General features: G+C 38.1%; 1 protein-coding gene across 2 annotated transcripts; it reads left to right on the top strand.

Moving 5' to 3' along the window:
• The first annotated feature begins 4,924 nt into the window (after positions 1 to 4,924).
• On the top strand, positions 4,925 to 12,060 carry slc13a5b (solute carrier family 13 member 5b). 2 transcript variants are annotated; one of them, XM_063492932.1, is made up of 12 exons: positions 4,925 to 5,084; positions 5,818 to 5,946; positions 6,028 to 6,164; positions 6,335 to 6,555; positions 6,677 to 6,857; positions 6,954 to 7,076; positions 7,213 to 7,425; positions 7,544 to 7,650; positions 7,757 to 7,878; positions 8,273 to 8,434; positions 9,543 to 9,680; positions 10,475 to 12,060. In XM_063492932.1, exons 1-12 carry the CDS (start codon positions 4,986 to 4,988, stop codon positions 10,598 to 10,600), a joined length of 1,758 nt encoding a protein of 585 aa, XP_063349002.1. In that variant the 5' UTR covers positions 4,925 to 4,985; the 3' UTR covers positions 10,601 to 12,060. The 2 variants fall into 2 exon arrangements, with proteins under 2 accessions (XP_063349002.1, XP_063349001.1); XM_063492931.1 differs by having other exon boundaries at positions 5,818 to 6,164.
• The last annotated feature ends 8,117 nt before the right edge of the window (positions 12,061 to 20,177 follow it).

A 20,177-nucleotide genomic window follows, 5' to 3' on the forward strand; every position in this document is an offset into this window, starting at 1 on the left:
ATCAGGCCACCAGACTGCTGAACACTGACCACTAACACTTCACTGTCACTTACCAAAACTTCGACACTTATGCACTCCATATTGCATATTGTACATAAATGCCATTTCTTTTGCACAATATTCATACTGCTGACTTCTGTATACGTAATATATATGTATGTACACGCACACACACATATACACTTATAATTCTCATATTCTTATTCATATATTTTTCTTTGTTTCTTATGTTTCTTGTATTTTGCACACCACTGTTGCTTGTGAAGCTTGCACACAGGAATTTCATTCACATGTGCTGTACTAGTGTACCAGTAATGTGATCATTGATCATGGAAGTTTTAAAATATAAGTCCCAAAAGTGCATTTCATAAATCAGGGTGAAGAGGACGCTTGGCCCAGTCATGAAGAACTTTAATAATAATAATTTGCTTAAAAAAAACTTTAAAATATTTAAATGATGTCTTCTCTGTGTGGTTAATGAATGGTGAAATAAAAAAATATCATACAGGTTTTTACAAGTCAACAAGTGCAACAAAAGAGGACTGCTGGTCACCCTACATAAATGCTCACAGCTTGCAGGCAGATATGACACCAAAGAAACACCAATTCCCAATTTCAAACAACACTTTTGGGGATGAAAACTTAAGAAATTCATGTAACTGTATTTACATTATGGCAACCTTTTTAACATATTAAGTAACTCAATGAACAAAGTTAATAAAACCCGCTGGTAAGATTAAGAAATGACCATTAGGGAAGTAACGCCGAAAGTTATCGCTAGCTAACCATTAGCTTAACAGACTAACCTTAAGATGCATAACTGATGGAAGCAAAACGCAACCATGCAGTTAGTTGCTAATGTTTCTAGCACAAAGCTAAACGAAAGCAACTACCTCGTTAAATTATAACTGTAGTGCAATTGCAGACCAATTGCCACCAAGGCAGTAGCGGTTTTAGATACGGGCGACACGGGCGGTTGCCCGGGGCGGCATCGTGGTGGGGGGCGGCATCACGGGCATCGGCAAAAAAAAAAAAAAAATGCTCGTACTCATGCTCCCCCGACGTCAGCCAGCGGATATTGGGAATGGCATAGGCACAGATCGGTTTTCTATCGCCCATTTGCTGGGAGTAAGGGCACCCTTCGTTTCCGAGGTGCGCCTGCTGCTTGCGGCGCAGGGAGGAGAGGGCGGGGCGGCGGGGGATTCTCTGACCGGCTGGAGCAGCATCTAATAACCAACCCGCAAAATAAAACAAAATAAAAACAAACCAACAAACACGAAAACACCAGACATCATGATACAGACTTATAATTTGCACAGATGTTTTTTCGAAATTCTATACATGAAAAGTGAGCGCGAGAGCCCTCGGTGCGCCTGCTTGCTGCCAAGTCAAAGTAAACTTTATTGTAATCTCGGCTTCATACAGTACAGTACATAGAGAGACGAGACGACGAGGCTCCAGTTACAGCAGTGCACGTAAACAAACAACATATATATAAGAAGAGTAAGAAAATAAATATACACTTTAGGACTAGGGGTAAAGGGATCAATAACAATTTAAAATTTAAAATTTACAGTTTGATGATTTAAAATCTCACACACAACCCGTCGAAAGGGCAGGGGGGGTGCTGCTGCTTCCAAAGAGAGCACATTTCATTTATAATGTTGTAAATCCAAGCCCATTATGTATTCATGATTTGAATCCTGGGTTGCGTGAAATCTCAGAAATGCACCCTAGACAAAGTGAATCTGTGAACTAAGGTGTAGGTCTATTAGGTTATGTTGTGGTGATCCTCGGGTTGAGGGATGGGTGTTCATACTTGAGTGCAAAATTAAAACCAATGGAAGATGGACAAGAAAAGTTCAAAGCCATCAGGTGCTCAGTCTAGAAAAAAGAGAAAAGAAGAGGAGGAGAAACGAGCAAAAGATACAGGTAAGCAGATGTGTCACTGGATAATGGCAGGTCATGTATCCTGAAACAATCAGAATCAGAATACTTTATTAATCCCCAAGGAAATTATGTGGGTTACAGTTGCTCCAAGAAGAAATGGTAAAAATAGCAACAGTAACAGACTAAACTCCAAACAATACATTATGTTACAGAGTTTAATATTAATTAGTCATTGTCAATTGTTGATTTGTCCTGTTCTCATTGTATGACGAATTATGATGGCTGTTTGGTAGCCGTTTGCATACTATGCATACTCTCTCTCTCTTTTCATATGTGTGTGTGTACAACAGTTTTATGTTAATGTACAATCCTTGATATGTTTTGTCTGTGTGTGTGTGTGTGTGTGTGTGTGAGGAGGGGGGGGGCGCCAGAGGGAGTGTTCGCCCAGGGCGCCAAACAGGCTAGGACCGCCACTGCACCAAGGTATAGCTCACCTCTCACCACTTGTAGCAGTTGACAGCTAGTTAGCGTTGAGCTAACAATATACCCCAAAGACTGTAGAAAAGTAATTGATGTACCGGTTCCAAGCATGACAAGTTTGTCAGACATTAACTTTATAATGCTTGGACATCCTGTGGGATGAAATGTGTTTGCTTCATTTTCTGGCGTTTCGAGATGAGTGTCAGTGGCCAGACAACAGTCAGTCAGCCGATTGTGTTTTGCTCTGAGCTATTTGGAGCCATGTTTTAGAAGCGATACTTCACTGAACACCAGCCCCCTCTCATGTGATTGCGAAATTTAGCCATGCATTGATTAAAAATACTATTTACTAACTATAAATTCCTTGTATTACAAAAATACTAGCACTACTATTACTATCTAAATAATATGGATGAAATCTAGCCTCAATTTCCAGGTCTTTCTTCATTTTTTTTCTGACCTTTAAGGACCCAGGACATCACCTGATCAAATTTAAGGCAGCATCACATGACAGGCTACTTCCTAATTTCCCAGTTTTCCAAGTTCACAAAGAGAAATGCTGTATTTATCTGATTTCTGTGTTGTACGGGTTCTCTCCACAAGGTGGCATGATGTGTGTATTTTTATAGACAAATCCTTCACTTGTGCAGACTTTGCAATCTGCACAAGTGAAATTCTTCCGATTTGCTTGGGTGTCTGCTATGATTATAATATCCCAAGCAAATACCTGCATTAGGACCTTTGCCTGCCATTGTTATTTGTAACGTGGTCCTGTCATCATAACTGATGGCTGACATCCAATAATGGTCACTTTTTCGTTTGTAGTTACAACACCAAAAACATGAAATCTGCTTGGAGTCAGTTGTTTCTATCCCAACTAAATTAGTGACTCCATTAGAGACTATGAAATAAACTAAAGTACACTGCATGTCATAGATGAAAAGAAATTGGGGGGGGGTGCATATCTTCTTGTGAATTTTTTTATGTTTCCATGTATATATCGATTTCAGTGTTTCTATTCAAATTCTTTCTCTGATATTGTAAATAAATAGAACTTACATAAATTTGAGATAGAGACTACTACAAAGGTCACAGCTGCAAATTTTATGGCCGTAATTCACTAAACACAGCACATTTGAGGAATATAGCTCTCACTATGCAATGATCAACGTTGTTTTATTGCTGTATGAATCCTTTTGTCAATATCTGAGACAGCACTCATGTTAGCACTGTGGACAAAACACGTATTAAACAGTGTGTGTACACACACACACACACACACACATATATATATACATTAAATGTATGGACGTAAAGCAGCAGAATTAAGGGAATTGACCATCCACATTATAGTATATATTTGCATGCCTTTAAAATTGGTAAGAAATGTCACTACACATGGTTGAAGACTCACAATTACAGGGACACAAATTAAAAGCTTCTCTCATCCTAGCATACCACCAATGCAGGATAATTACTGTTAGCACTTTCAAAGAAAAGACGCAGCCAAAAAACATGACATTCCTTGGCTCAGCATTTTATGTTCTTCTCTTACTTCTGCTCTTAGTTTTATTTAACTTCCATGCAAAATGTGTTTGATGTCTTAAAGCAGTGTTGGCTTGGGTTTATGGCACTCACTACAAATATCCCAAGCTTACAGTACATTAAAAGGGAGGCATAATGAGGCGTATTGTGCATCACATTTCAGTGTATTACAGTATCCCTGCAGTAAATACTGTTTGTACTTATTTGTACTATTTTCACTTCTGTATTTTGTAATGCAATCATGATCCAGCTCCCCCACTACACTAGTTCCATAAGTGGTTATGATCATAGATAATTAAATAGTTATCATTTGAAATAATGTGACTAATGTTTAATAAACTCACTGGGCGGGTTAGAGAAAATAAAATTGCATGAAAATGGGTATTATTTGTTTGGGAAAAGGAAAAAGGAATTCAGTTCAGTCAAAGCTTCTGTGATGTTTTTGGTGAAATTTTTATTGTGCTGTCTTAAAGAAAGATACAACGGGATTTTGGGCGGATTACTGCCACCGTTATAAGGGTTGTTTTTTTTTTTTCAATTGTTTGACCTTTGTAAAACTAACTCCAAACCCCTTTTGTTAGACAGTGACCAAGAAATTGTACTTTTAGCATTTTGAAAAGTAAACCTTATATACGTTTATAGAATTTCAAGAAAGCCTAGCTTGAAAAGTAAAATACTTGGTTGCATTATTTGTTGTGTCTCTTGCCTAAGCACAACACTAAGCAACAGCAAGACTGAAGTCTGCCAACCGCATTCGCCCCCCTCTCCCCCGCCCAAGAGAGGTGATAGACCTACTGTGGGGAATCCTCGGTTTCAAGATGGTTAATGTAAAAAAAATATATGCAAAATATTGTGCTTATTACGTGGAGGAACTTTTTCACTTTTAATTGGTCAGTACTTTAGGCGTTTGCACCCCCCCGGTCTCTCTCTCTCTCGCTCTCTCTCTCCTCATTATGTTTCTCTCTCTCTCTTTTATTTGCGTGGGACTCCCCCCCTCCTTCTTCTCTCTTCTGCGCCTCAAAAGTGCCATCCACGGTGCAAAGTCTGCTTTTCTCCATTTTCCTTTCAAGATGGCATTCTTAAAATCCCTTTACTCTGTCAAGAATGAAGTGATCCTCTTCTTAACTCCGTTACTTCTTCTTCCACTGCCTTTGGTGATCGGGACACAGGTATGTAATTAATCTGCGTTTGGCTTAAAACTAAACACAGTGATAAGAAAGGATGAAAGAATAAAGTAATTTTAATGAGAGAGATGTTACTTACTTTAAAAAGAACTTGAATGAACTAAAATTAAGTGAGATTTTACCTTTCACGCATTTTAATTTGCACTAGGTCTTTTGCACCTGTTGATGCGCAGTCAAGTGCACAGCGCCTGGAGCGGGTGCATGAGAGCTGTCCAGTGTTGACTGGTGTGTTCTCCGGTTCTGTTAATTTAACTTCTTTTTGGTAGCACGAAGCTTAAGCGTGGGACCACAGAGTAAAAAGGGCTCTTTACGCGTCGTGGGTCACAGAGACAAAAAATCACAGGGTGCAAGCATGTTATCATTGGCACAGGTTTAAATGCGAAGCATTAAAAAAAGAAAAATCGGTTTTTCAAGCAGCTGATATTTAACCGGAATGAAACAATTCTAAATAAGGTAGTATCATTGACAATCCAAGTTTTGTCTAGATCTCACTTATATTATCCCGACAGATGTAGAACCTGATAATGAGACACTACAGATTATCTTATCTTCACCCTTTGAACTATCATAGTGTCTCATTAAAATTGCATCATAATTATTGATCTTAGCTGTTTATGAACTTAAGTCAGATTTTCATAGATAAGTTTCTGACACAGACTGAATGTAATGTCTTTGTTTTGTGCAGTTGTCTGTATGTTATCATTTTTTCTTATTGCAGGTGGCAGAATGCGCTTATGTGATAATCCTGATGGCAGTGTACTGGTGCACAGAGGTTCTACCTCTGGCTGTAACTGCTTTGCTTCCAGCTCTCCTTTTCCCTTTATTTGGCATCATGGAGTCCAAAGATGTAAGTAAGAAAAATATGCCACAGTGTATAGGCTTATTTATGTGTGCATACATCTTATCCAGTGTGATCCCTTTATCTCAGGTGTGTATGCAGTACCTAAAGGACACAAACATGTTGTTTGTTGGAGGACTCATGGTTGCTGTAGCCGTGGAGCACTGGAATCTGCACAAGCGCATAGCTTTGAGGGTGCTGCTCATTGTTGGTGTGCGTCCAGCACTGTGAGTGGTTAATTACCTTCAGATTTGTTATGACATCAAAAGCACAGATACGATGTAGATTAAAAAAATAATCCTTTCACTCCCATCATAAAACTCTAACATACTTCATGTTCTGTCCCAAGAGCACGAAGCGCACCTTTCTGATTTTTTTTCCTTTATCTTCTTGGCAGACTGATGATGGGCTTCATGGGTGTAACAGCGTTCTTATCCATGTGGATCAGTAACACCGCTACCACAGCTATGATGGTGCCAATTGTCCAAGCAGTGCTGGAACAGCTAAATAACAGTGAGGCAGAAATGCCTCAAATCTTCAGCTCAGATGAGCAGGTCCAAACATCAGAGACTGACAATAAAGCTGATTCACAAACAGAGAAACAGAATGAGGGACAAGGTGAGCCCTTTGTAACTTCTTTATGTTTGGCTAGGACAGAAAATCAATAAAAATCAACAGCGTCAAAGACTTTTATTAAGCTGCTAGTAGCCCCTTTTTATTTCTTTCTCTTTGTTTAAAGGCCCAGTAGTAGTGACTTTCTTAGATGCCACGACTGAGGCTGTCAGGCAAAAGGAGGCAGCAGAACGGCGGAGAATGTGTAAAGGCATGACCCTGTGTATTTGTTATGCTGCCAGCATCGGAGGAACAGCCACACTGACAGGAACTGGTCCCAATCTGGTGCTCATGGGCCAGATGAACCAGTGAGTGTCCTCTCTTATCAGTTATTAGTATTGTGCCAATATTTCAAATCATGTGTATTAATACATTCCTCTCGTTTGTTTTTTCTTTTGTATTAGATTGTTTCCAGAAAATGGGGACATTATTAACTTTGCGTCCTGGTTCGGTTTTGCCTTCCCTAACATGATCATCATGCTCACACTGGCATGGCTTTGGCTGCAGTTTGTCTTCATGGGATTCAAGTGAGTTTGATAATGCTTAAAGCCTGATTATAAGTGACAGAGACTTGAATCACCATCAAGAAACTTTTTACCGCACTAAGACTGTGAGTGAGTGTAGAGGTGACACAAAGACCTTTCTTCCCCTGTGATCCCCCAGCTTTAAGAAGACATGGGGCTGTGGGGCTGTGAAGACAGAAAAGGAGATTGCTGCATATAATGTGATCCGTGAACAGCATCGCCTGCTGGGGCCGATGTCTTTTGGAGAGATAAGCGTCCTGTGTCTCTTCATTTTGCTCGTGTTGCTGTGGTTCACAAGGGATCCAGGCTTTGTCAGTGGCTGGGCAACAGATATCTTCAACTCCCAAGCAGAGTTTGTATACATATTTTTATGAAAAACATACAATTCAACACCTAATTTTTATTCATTCATAAATTTAGTTTATAAAACTTGGATATTATTTGATTTTTGCTTTCACTCCATCCTTCAGGTATGTATCAGATGCCACAGTGGCAGTCTTTGTCGCAGTCCTTCTCTTTGTTCTGCCCTCCAAACCTCCACGCTTGTGTTCTTTTAGGACTCATAGTTTTGACATAGGTGAGCCATCATTTCTGAAGAATGTTGTGTTTCCCATTCTTATAAGTTTGAGAAGAGTAGGCTATGCTGTAATTAAACTTTGATGATTTGTTTCTTTGATCTGTAGCACCTCATCAAACTGCTGGCTCAACACCTCGTCTCCTCAGCTGGAAAGCTGCCCAAAAGAAATTACCTTGGGGTATTGTGCTTCTTCTTGGAGGAGGGTTTGCTCTGGCTAAGGGCAGTGAAGTAAGTTACAGAGGCAGTTGATAAATGCAATGGTTGTGGGGACAATAACAATCTTTCAAGAAATTATAAAACTTCACAATAGCCATTCAGTGTCTTGAGATTCTGATTCTACTAGTTTATTTTAGAGGCATGAGGATTCATAGAGATGTTTATCAAATCGACCAGCTATTTAGTCTGTTTTTAATGGTATCAGCATCATGGTTTTTTTTTTCTTCTTTAATCTCCTAATGCAGTTTTAAAGTTTTATGCAAATCACATTAGTAAATCTCTGGATTCAGATGTTTTTGGTGTTCTGCACATACGGTTGCATTGTAGCGGATACAATATATTGTGACCAAACCTGAATCGCAGTCTCCTCAAAGTAAATGTGCACTTTGTTTTGTTGTGTCTTTAGGTGTCCGGACTATCAAAATGGATGGGAGATCAGATGGCTCCTCTGCAAAGCATCCCTCCCTGGGCAATTGCCATTGTCTTATGCCTGCTGATTGCCACATTCACAGAATGCACCAGTAATGTAGCCACTGCAACGCTCTTCCTACCCGTCTTAGCTTCGATGGTAAGCAAGTGAAGCAGTATAGAGCAAGTGAAATATAGGTGGTGTGGGAGAGGACAGAAAATACTGTTTGGGTGCAATAGCTCAGTTAGGTTAAGTGCTTCCTAGCGTAAATTCTTTCCCCCAGCTGGAGTTCACCATTGAAACTACTCCCAGTGAGAGCTGGTCCATTTTCCCACGTTTTGGTTTGGTTACCCATCTTGTTGGTCATTCAGGCTGAATATGTTTGGCCCCCTTCTGTGGGCCCCTTCTCCCATTAATAACCTGCCAAACACCAATTCAGTCCAATGCCTTGTAACAGTGCCCTCCCCGCTGCTGCTTCTTCTGAAGAATAGCATTTCTGTGCCCACTAGCTGAGCACTGGAGAGAATGCCAAAACGAGGTCTGAAACGCAAGTAGTGGTTTTCACATTTATTGATATCTTGAGGGAAAAGCCAAGTAGATGCACAAGGATGATCAACCCTTCTGTGTTTAGCCCTTGAAAATACAAACAGAAAGTGAAGAAAGGGAGAATAGGTACTTTAGTCAGATTCACACAAACAGCTAAAGGCATGGTGAGGACACTTTGTGGCAACGGTGGCTTGTGGCATGTCACTTTGTGTGTCATCCTGTCAAGAGACTCTTTAGCATTTGATTTAGGCAGAAACCCTGTGACAAGACAAAATACTGTCATCCTGGTGACCTGATATACAGCTGAAGTTTAACGAAGACTAAATATAAAGTTTAGGTCTTTTCACCCTTTGTTTATTTTGAGAACCAGAAATTACTGTGCACTTGTAAGCTAGTGTGCTGCAGGATATGTAATTCAGAAGCAAATTCCACTGAGTAATGTCTTTTGCAACTTTAAAGTCTGCCATTATCTCCACATATGTAGTACGTTTCTATTTTAAATATCATGACTCAGCACAGGGCCAGCAGGAATTACATCTTAATTACACACACCTAATGAGAGTTTTCCCTGCACACAGAATTGCATACATTTCATTCTGAGTTATGAGTTGGTGATTAAGGTTGCAGAAAAATAGCCAGAAAGAGTAGTGGAGGATTTTGTGATCAAGGCTGTATTCATCCGTGAGTCAGACTGCTGAAACCTTGTGTGTGATTATTACAGTCTCAGTCCATTGGAATCAACCCGCTGTACGTCATGGTTCCTTGTACCCTAAGTGCCTCATTTGCCTTCATGCTGCCTGTCGCAACTCCTCCCAATGCCATAGTCTTCTCTTATGGATACCTTAAGGTTGCTGACATGGTAAGTACGACGTTGGTTTTGGTATGTTTATCGTGTAAATTATATGTTGCAGTGCTGTGACTCTAGGACCAATGTTGAACTGCTTGGCCTGCAGAATTTACATTCATAAAAACTTGCGGCTGTGACCAGAATCTCTTAAGTGACAGTCACATTTTGACGATAGCTGAACTTAAAGGTATTCTTTAGTTGTGTTCAGGCTGCAGAACTGAAGCAAAATGTTTCCCAGTGTGTTCCAATAGTAAATGTTACCACTGGAAAGTTGTAGCACATGATGAGTCACTCCAAGTAGCCAGTGTAATCTGCAATCTATTTAAAATATCTGTCCTTTTCCGTCACACCTTTTATGGTTATAAGGCATTTTAATGAGTCAGATTAAGCACATTTTCTGTGCAAGCTGATATGATTTCAAATCTTATGAGTTTGTTATGTAGAATTTGTGTCTCAAGGTGCCCTGCCATTGACTTTCCAAGAATGTTAAACAAGTTTAACACTTTCCAATCAAATTATTGTTGTGGATTAAAGTGATAGAATACAAAAGAGTGTGCACATCCAAAACACTTCCATGGGTTAAAAAATAAACTTAAGAAGATCTGACAGTTAACAGAAGATTTATTCACTATAATGATAGCACCCAGTACATTTAAAGAAATATTCCAATCTACATACTGTAGGTCTTCCTCAAATACTTCACGACTTTAGGGATAGTGATCGTATTATGTAACTTTCAGCAACAAATACAGATCTTAACATTAAAGTACATCTAGAAATGACTGCATTCCTTTTTTTCCCACCAGGCCAGGACAGGATTCGTCATGAACATCATTGGCATTCTTTGCATTACACTGGCCATTAACAGCTGGGGTAAAGCAATGTTTCACCTAGACTCTGTCCCTGCCTGGGCCAATGTCACTGGGGTATGAGACTGGCTCTGCAGTGAGAAAGGATCCATGCACAAGCCTATCCACAGGTGCCAGACTAAGACCTGTGGTCAGAGGGATGGTATTGGACCACGCAGTGAGATGCATGTGTCCAATTGGAGTTAGGACACAAGTCTCATGAGGCTTGTTTTGATTGACACTTGAGTCTTCCTTTTGAAAAAAAAGTGGTGATCAATATAATTAGGAAGACAAATGGTTGAATTATATGAAAATATTCATAACAATGTATATCATAATGATGTTAAACTTTAAAGAAGTTTAGACTTCTTACATAGACCTATTACACAGTTTGAATCTCTTATCATACACATTTCTGTTATTCAGTATAATGAAATAACTGAAACCATATATTGGGACTATAGTGTCTGTAAATTTACACTCCTTTACATCCTTAAGTGAACCAAATGACATCTATTTTTCCTTTTATCAAGGAAAATTAGAGAAAAAAGTGAAAAGGAGCTGTTCTTATAGTCAAAGTTATTTAACATGTACCCATGTATTTATAGCAGTAAGCCATATTGTATATCTTGGTGATGTAACTTGAAAAAATTTGATATACTTCTTTTTTATTTATTTTTCCTTCTATGCCACTTCTGCTTTACTTTACAAAATTTCAGAGAAAGATATTTTCACTTTCACATTTGTCCAACAGCTCCAGTTATTGGTTCCATTCGGATTTTACACTGAAAGAAAACAGTGCTTTTATAAAATATTATACATTGATACCTTGATAATGAATATAAAGTTTCATACTATTAGTCCTGCATTGAAGTGATAGAAAAAAACTTTACTTGTTAATACATTAGCAGTGATTATCCAGTAATATTCCATATAATATGACACTGACAAGAGCAATTCAGCTGCTTAATTATTACTTTTACTACTGATACACGTTTGGGTCAAAATATGTATTTTCAGAAATAAAATACTTTATTTTTTGGACTATAAAGTGCACCAGATTATAAGGCTCATTAAACAAAATGTGACTGATGGCCTTGAGTTTGAAATCCACTTCGTAAGCATGTCTCTTAACAGGTGTCATTTTTTGGTCCTTATACACACACAACAATATTATTTTGAAGCACAAACTGGTATTTATCAGTTCAGAGCTAATACTGTATGTGCTGAATCAGAATTTCAAACTGGCTATGAATAAAGATTTCCTTTTTCGCACTTTTACATTCAAACTGAGTCCTACAAGGCATATATTTGAATTGGATGTTAAACTTTCTATCCCATTAAAGCAAAACCTGTATGTAGCGTGTACAAAAAAGGATGACTTATTGTACTGTAAACACATTTGAAATGTTTGAGTGAGTACAGTTTGTGCTGACACTAAATTGTCTCACAGCAATATTAATTGTAAATGAATTGCAATGAAGTGGTATTTAGTGATAACCATATATAGTTAAATATTTTCTGCAGTTTCAAGACTTTTGCACATGTAAATTTATATAAAAATAAATAAATAATGCAAACACATCCTTTGACGTTTCTTTTCTGTTCAAGGACTTCACATATAGATGTTCAATAACAATGGAAAAAAGAAAAAAAGCATCTTGAGTACAGCTGTTTTCCATACACAGCATTCTTTAATTGAATGAGGCGTGGAATTCAGTGATGTTTGCCATAGTCATAGACAATATAAGTGACAGAGACTTGTCAAGATGATACACTATATTTAAAATGATTTAAAATGTAAGAAACTCGATTTGGCTGTTATTAACTGTAATGCTGCCTATTATTTTAAAAAGTGAGGATAGTTTATAATAACAAAAGCTCAGTCTTAGCTGTAAAACCAGCTCAGGCTGTCATCCCTCACCACCATCCAAAACAAAATTATCAGAATTTCATCACCACGCAACTCTTTCTCAACAGCATATGACTATTATCCATCTTTTAAAGGACAAGTATGTTTCGCTGCCTCTTACTTATTGGCCTCTTGTCTTATGTATAAAGCTGACATGATCCTTTAAACACAGCATGGAAAGCCATAGTGAGCCTGGACTTAAAGGCCACACCTAATGGCAAGAGGCCTATAACATTGTAATCTGAGATTAAGGTTCAAGGCAGGGATATTGTTAAGCATTGTTGTGCATCATAAGCATTATGAGCTTAAAGAAGCTCATAAGAAGCTCTTACGTCTCCATTTAAAGATCTGCCAGAGAACTTTAATATCACCTCATAAGTGTTGATCATTATGTTGGGTTTCTGCTTTAAAAACATGACGAAAGTTAATCATGAGACTCTGCATACAGGGAAGTAAACATCAACAAACCATGTTGTTGGTATGGTGTGACAGTAGAAAACATGGCCAAAAGGTAGCAGGAAGAAAAAAAAAATCAAAGGATCACATCAAAGTTCTGACCCCATTCTTTTGGGACAATTAAAATGTTAGATGGTTTTTGGTTAACAAGCGGTTGGGTGCATAGAGCAGTTTAGATCACTATGATCTCGTGTCCCACTGGGAAGGAAAACTTATGTAATTACAGTGTCTTTCTCTCCTTTTGCTCCTTCTGAGCCACCCACTCATTATCCAATTGCAACACATCGTCTTGTGTCGTGGACTATATTATTGGCTATATATACATGTAAGGCCTCGGCAGGAAATTCAACCTGCGAACTGTTCGCTTTGCTAAGATTTTGTCCAACTGACTGCAGAGGCAAAGACTCTGGTGAAGCTAAACATGCATTTCTATGAACCCATTATAAACTAGGCTTTCTAGTTGCAGAGTAAGCAAACAGTGAGCTTAATGAATGACTTCCACAAAAATATAAAGTAATTAGGGAGTTAGGAGTATGTAGAAGAGGTCAAAAAAGGAAACTTTGTATTTCATCCACTTGCATTTGGGAGTATTTTGTTGATGAGAAGGCTTTTGAAAACCACATTGCCCTTTCACCTCTTCTGTATCAGTTACATATGAGCACAATATGCTGCCTGTCCGATACAATCAATCCTCCCTTGAACATAAAGACTTGTGTGTAGAGATGGTTTCAGTTAGCAATTGGAGTATCCAATTAAGCTTCAGACATGAGTGAGGCCAAAAGCAAAAAAGATCCAGTAAAGGACAGAGAGCTTTTTCATTGCTTACTTTAGGCCAAAGTACATCCATTGTTTAATGGGGATGGGTGGGATTTGGTGTAAATGATTACACTTTTATGAACTCTAAGTCAGCAACAGTCAGCAATGAAGACAAATGTTTTGATTTTAAGGTACTAAGACAAAACACTGAATGCAAACGAAGAGCAACGAGGAACAAAGTACTATCGACTGTGCAGGATTAAAACCTGGAGCTGATTTACAACCACGATTCCCAAATCAGTTTTGCCTAGTCTCTTTTCACAGTACTCTCTTTAGCTGTATGTGACTATTAGGATGCTGTAAAATGTAAATAGAAACAGAATACAATAATTTAGAAATATAAACCAATGATTTACTCATAGCAGAATATAGAAAATATATTTAAAAAAATGTTGTTCTCTTATGAGAAAAATATTGGATGATTTTTAATTTGATGGCAGCAAAAAGGATTCTAGTTGCCTAACAATCCTGCGTCTTCTTTGCGATATTTTTCACTTTATGATGCATCAAATGTTTTTGATTGGTGAAAGGTCTGATTTGTAGGCAGGTCAGGTTAAGCATAGCTATTAAGCTATGCTGTTGTAATAGATGCAGTACTGTATACAGTTTAGGCTTAGTCTCCCTGAAAAACATGATCTGGATGGGAGTTTAGATTACTCTAAAGCCCGTAAATGCCTTTCAGGATTCAGAATCAGAATCAGAATCAGAAAGACTTTATTTATCCCCAAAGGGCACTTAACATACAACAGAGCAGCATGACGTTGAAGATAACGACAGGGCATAAACAGGCAATAACAGTGAGATAATAAATATACAGTATATACACATTGATGGTGCCTTTCTAGATGTGCAAGCTGCCAACTCTAAAGGTGCTGATGCACCCTCATGCCATCAGAGATGCATGCTTTTTAACTGAACGTTGATAACAACATGGATGGTCTCTCCTCTTAAATCCAAAGAATGCAGGGTTTCACAATTTAAATTTTAGTTCATCCGATGACAGAACAGTTTTCCACTGTGCTTTAGTTCATTTGGCCAAGACAAGACAAATGCATTTCTACATCATGGCGGCTTCTTTGCATACTAGAGCTTTATTCTCGATTTCTGGATGGCACATTGAACTGTGTTCACAGACAGTGATTTCTGGAAGCATTCCTGAACTCATGCAGTGATTTCCATTAAAGAATCCTGGTTGCTTCTAATGTGATGCGGGGTTTTTTTAAAAAAAAAAACTTTTTTAACTTGTTCCTTGCACACAGATTTATGTATATGTATATGTATAACAGAGGGAATCAGGGCAGAGAGGAAACACCCGGGAAACACGGCTGGACATAATCTAACTGACAAGACAGTGGAAGCAATATCGAACAACATACACATAGGACAAGAGACTGTCAGAATAAATCAGAAAACATGAGAAACACACTGAGATGTAGACTGACTAAATACAGGGAACAGAGGGAGGAGACAGAGATAAGAGCAGGAAGGACAAGGCTGAAAGAGCGAGGGATGGAAAGGGCGAAAGCGAGAGCAAGGCACAGAAAGAGAGAGAAACCACACAGAGACATGACTGGGGAAACAGGCAACTAAACATGGAGACAAGACGGACTTCACAGGGAAGCACGAAGCACAAAAACTCAAAACACGGTCAAAACTCAGGACCATGACACCTGATGGCATTTATAAACTATTTCATTGAAAAGTTATTCTCCAGGGCTTTCTTTTCTTAGTAGCACTAACTTTTCAGCTTATTGTTGGTTTATCCCAAGTTTTTTGGAGATGGGTTATTGCTATTTTTTCATGAAATATTAAATATGCCTCAGTCTAAACCTTTGCTATGTTCTCTATGTTCTATTGTGAAGAAAATGTGGGTTTATGAGTTTAGCAAATCTCTTGATGGATTATCACGTTGATAATCCATAAAGGACTGCCATGCAGTAAAAATTTTAATTCATTCAATGTTATTTTATGACTAAGTAACTGTAAACTAAAATCAGTCCTGCCCACCTCAATCTCACTTGTACTTTGTGCTTTTGAAACTGTTAACATCCTCACTAGGTAGCCAAAGACAGTAAACATCATAAATATTGTAGATATCAATAATTAGCATCATCATCAACATTTTACTGTTGACCTTGCTTGTGCAGTCTCACACAGCTACTCTGACTGTCGAGTCCTGTTTGATAAAACATAAGTACACTTCATAATACCAATTTAACTACAATTTTTAAGTCCTCAGAACAATTTCTGTTCGCTAGTACACGATTTCCACAAACTATCCTTGTACTGGGTTAGTCTCTCTTGGTGTCTTTTGAGAACTATCACACAGTTGGATGGGTTTGAGAATCTAATGTAATGCAGATCACGTAGCATTATGCAGCAAAAGTAGGGAAAATTTCCATGAGAAGAAAAATCTCGGTGGAGAAAATCTGCTGGAAGCCATCTGCAAATTATATCTCTTGCAGTAGCCTCTCCCATAGCCACTGACTTCAGTGGTTATAACACTTGGCCTAGCAATTTTGTGGTGACACTACTAGTCTTTTTCTTGGTGAAGTGCGTTAAACCAGTTCAAGGTTAGACACCTCATTTGTGGAAAAGAAGTAAAAATGTTACAAGAAAGGTCTCACTCAAATTAAATCTATAGCTGGACAGTGGAAAATGCTTTTTTACAGATCCAAAAAACTAGCCGCCAAGAGCCCAGAAACCTGTTTCGCTTACTCTGTTTATATGATTTAGAAAGTGGGAAAGCAAGCCAAGGCTGAGAAAGTTTGCATTTCACTGAACTTGGGTATGTATTTTATTTCGAGAATACAAGCACACAAGTAAGTAGTTATACAGCTACTCCCAAATATTCGAGTAATCTGGATAATCAATTACTGTCTGTCTGTTTTATTATCTAACTTTGACCTGAGCCAAAATTTAAAATATTCATTATTTTGTTTATAATTATATGTTCTTCATTAACAAACACAGAGTCATAGTATGTCAAAAATATCGCTAACATTATACAGAAAAGGGAACGAATCTGGGTCACCTTTAGCCCAGTGGGAATGTTAATCTGGGCGTGCATGTCAAAATATTTAAAGGTCATGAGCTTGTTAGTGTTAAGGGCACGGTCATTCACAAGGACTGTACTGTAATGAGACAGATGTTTACAGTGTTGTCTTTTTTTAGAGTACCTCCATGTTTTCTGGTGTCTTGGTGTCTACTGTACCTTCTGACGGATGCATTTGAGGTGTCGCTCGACAAAAAATAAACCATGTGCTCAAAACAGGCTGACAGATGACTCATTGGGCTATACGACCACAGTTCATGTGTTCTTTGCACCGCTTCGCTCACAAAAAGGGCATTTTTAGGTGTAATAAGAGGTTGTGGCACCGCAACCCTACTATTGTGTCCCTTTCTCTGAAGTTCTCAGTTGACTGCTTTCATGAAACTAAAAGGCCAATTGAATCCAAGATTGAGATTTACAGTAAGCCGATTCAAAGTTGCCCGAATGTTTTTTCTCTGCATGTCAAAGCACAGACATATTGATTACCAAAGAGCACTCACATCTGTCCCAAAGTTCCCTTAACCGATGATATCTTTCCTTCAGACCCACAGGACCAGATCACTAATACTTAGCTATTTCAGTGCAAAAAACATGTTGTTGGCAGTTTTAATCTTGGACGCTATTGCGAAAGACAACTTTGTGATTGTTTTTGTGCTTTTGTGGCCAGAATAATATCCGTCTAGCCAGAATATAGCCCTGCATTTGTCATAGGGATCAAACCTGCGTGAGATGGATTAGATCTCATTGTACTCAGTGTCCCTTTTTAGAATTTGAAAAACCACATAATTATATTTAATACACCAATGTTTTACCTTTATCTTCCTCAGGACAATACAAAATATGGTTATTGACTGGATTCTTTCCAAAATGCCTTTAAACAACTCCAAATTTCTGGCCACAAGGTGATGTAATTTAACGCAGGAAAAGGCACAAAAATACATTTTTCACAAAATGAATTCACAAAACCTTGATCAAACATTATTATTTATCCAACGAAGAAGCAAAATATTTTTTTTGTATCACTTTTACTCTGATATTGGTGTCATAAGTAGGTCTAATTACATTTTATAAATCCTGGTAAATTCAATAAATAACAAGTCTTGATATGATTTAAGCTTTAGTCGTTATTCAAAGAGGCTTACAAAGCTAAATATAATGTATCCAATATCTACATTTTAACATACTATGTAAGTATGAGAATTTTAAACGCTTTTCTCAAAAACCATAAGCTTAAATAGGAACACAGTAAATGGCTCCATCTGGTGGTGTAATGCACAATCAAACAACAGGCTTCAGAATTATGTCTCTGTGCACTGTATGTATACCACTTGCTTAAGAAAGGAAGAAAGAAAGCTTCTAACTGTCTGACCAGAACATTACTAAACATGGAAATAGAGTTCCAGCTGGCCATCCAGCTCACTATTACAATTCTTTGGCCTTGAAACCATCAAATGACCCTAATGTAAAATAGATTTACTGCAGCAGAATAATGTTGACCTTAGCTGGTCCACAGAGCAGCTGAGATACTGACATAGGCTATAACTACAAGTTTATACCTTCAGCAGAACCATCTTTTCTTCTACATTATCTCACCCTAAACCCAAGCAGTTTCGTCCTTGTTTCACAATACCCTCTTTAGCTGTATGTGACTGTTAGGAAGCTGTGTAAAATGTAAAGAAAAATGAAATGCAATGATTTGTAAATCTCCTAAACTCACATTTTATTCATAGTAGACCACAGAAAACACATCAAATCTTTAAAATGAGATATTTTAGTATTTCGTGAAACGTATTATCTCATTTTGCATTTGATGGCAGTCATACATCTCAAAAAAGTTGGAGTGGGAGCAACAAAAGGCTGGAAAAGTGAGCAGTACTTAAAAGAAGCAGCTGGAAGAACATCTTGCAATTGGTCAGTAACATTATTGAATATAAAAGAACATCTTACAGAGGCACAGTTTCTCTGAAGTACAGAAAGAGCAAACAAACAAAAAAAAAATCTGTGTCAACAAATTGTGAAAAAACATTATTCTGTAAATAATGTTACTCTATGTGAAAATGTGAAGACTTGAATACAGTCATCTTTCTGGAGAAATTTCCATCCACATGGCACAAGGTTGAAAATGTTTGGGCCACAGGCAGCACTGTATTTAAAAAGGCCATATGCTCCCATCAGGGATGATCTTTTTCAGGCTTCAGGCCTTGCATATTTGAGCAAGTACTAAGCCACATGTTGCATCTATAAATATTTGAGGCATCATGAAACGAAAAATACAACAAAGAAGACCCCGGACTGTAGAGTCCTGTATCAAACAAGAATGGGATAACGTTCCTCTCCAAAAAGCACAACAGTTGGTCTCCTCAGCTCCCTGAGATTTACAAGAAGATGGGATGCTACACAGTGGTAAACATGGCCCCATCCCAGTTCTCTGAGACATTTTGCTGCCATCAAATTCAAAAAGACCTTATTTTTTTGATAAAATCGTGGATGGTATATGAAATCACCATCTACTAACCTATTAATTCTAAAAAGGCATCCCATTCCTGGAGAGTAGGAGGGTCTAAATGTTTTCAGTTGAGTCTAAAGTTTTGTGTTACCGCAGTTAGCATCAGCAATAAATATAAATTATTACATGCAATTTTTTCCTTTATTTTTGTCTGTTGGCAGCAAACAATTGCACAGCAGTTTTATTGTCTTAGAAGCATTAATATATGATCCTACAACAGGATACAGGACCGCATACGCATATCAAATTTGTTATAGACTAAGCCTGCGCTTGAATTCTGTTTTTATATTTAAACTTTACTCTCAGACCCCTTAATCCCATTTTGACGAGCATGTGCGTGCATTCATTTGGTGATGCACAAAATATGTAAAATGTTGTTCTACTTTATTCCAATCTGCTGCAAAGTAACTGTTGGAAACACAGAACACACGTCAAGAATACCTGTTAAATCAGTCAAATTATTCACTTTGATCTGCGACAAACTAAAGCGTCTCTCTTATTGGGACAGTACATTTTAATGTTTAAATGGATCCAGGTTAAAGCTTTAAAGCTCTAATGTACAGCCTAGAAATGAACAGCCGCACTCGGCGATTTTACGCATCATTAACTGCATGTAACAGTGTTGGATTTTGCTTTTATAAGTTCTTTTGTTCTTTATAGATATTTAAGCTTTTATCAGCTTTTATCATCATCTGATAATGTCTGTGATGAAGTGTAGATGGCACTTAAAGGGCTCTGATCTGTAAAACGCCACTCTTAGACTGGTCAGACACTGATCACCAGCGCTTTCATGTGAACGCGCATGGGAGACCATGGGTTAACTTCTTGTGACCGCTTATCCTGATCGCCAGTATTAGGGTATCCCAAAATATGCGCGGTTATGTTGAACTAGCTTCGTATTACCACCAGAGCCAAGGTC

The sequence above is a fragment of the Pelmatolapia mariae genome, linkage group LG14 (genome assembly GCF_036321145.2).
Source record: "Pelmatolapia mariae isolate MD_Pm_ZW linkage group LG14, Pm_UMD_F_2, whole genome shotgun sequence".
NCBI classification, from domain to species: domain Eukaryota; kingdom Metazoa; phylum Chordata; class Actinopteri; order Cichliformes; family Cichlidae; genus Pelmatolapia; species Pelmatolapia mariae.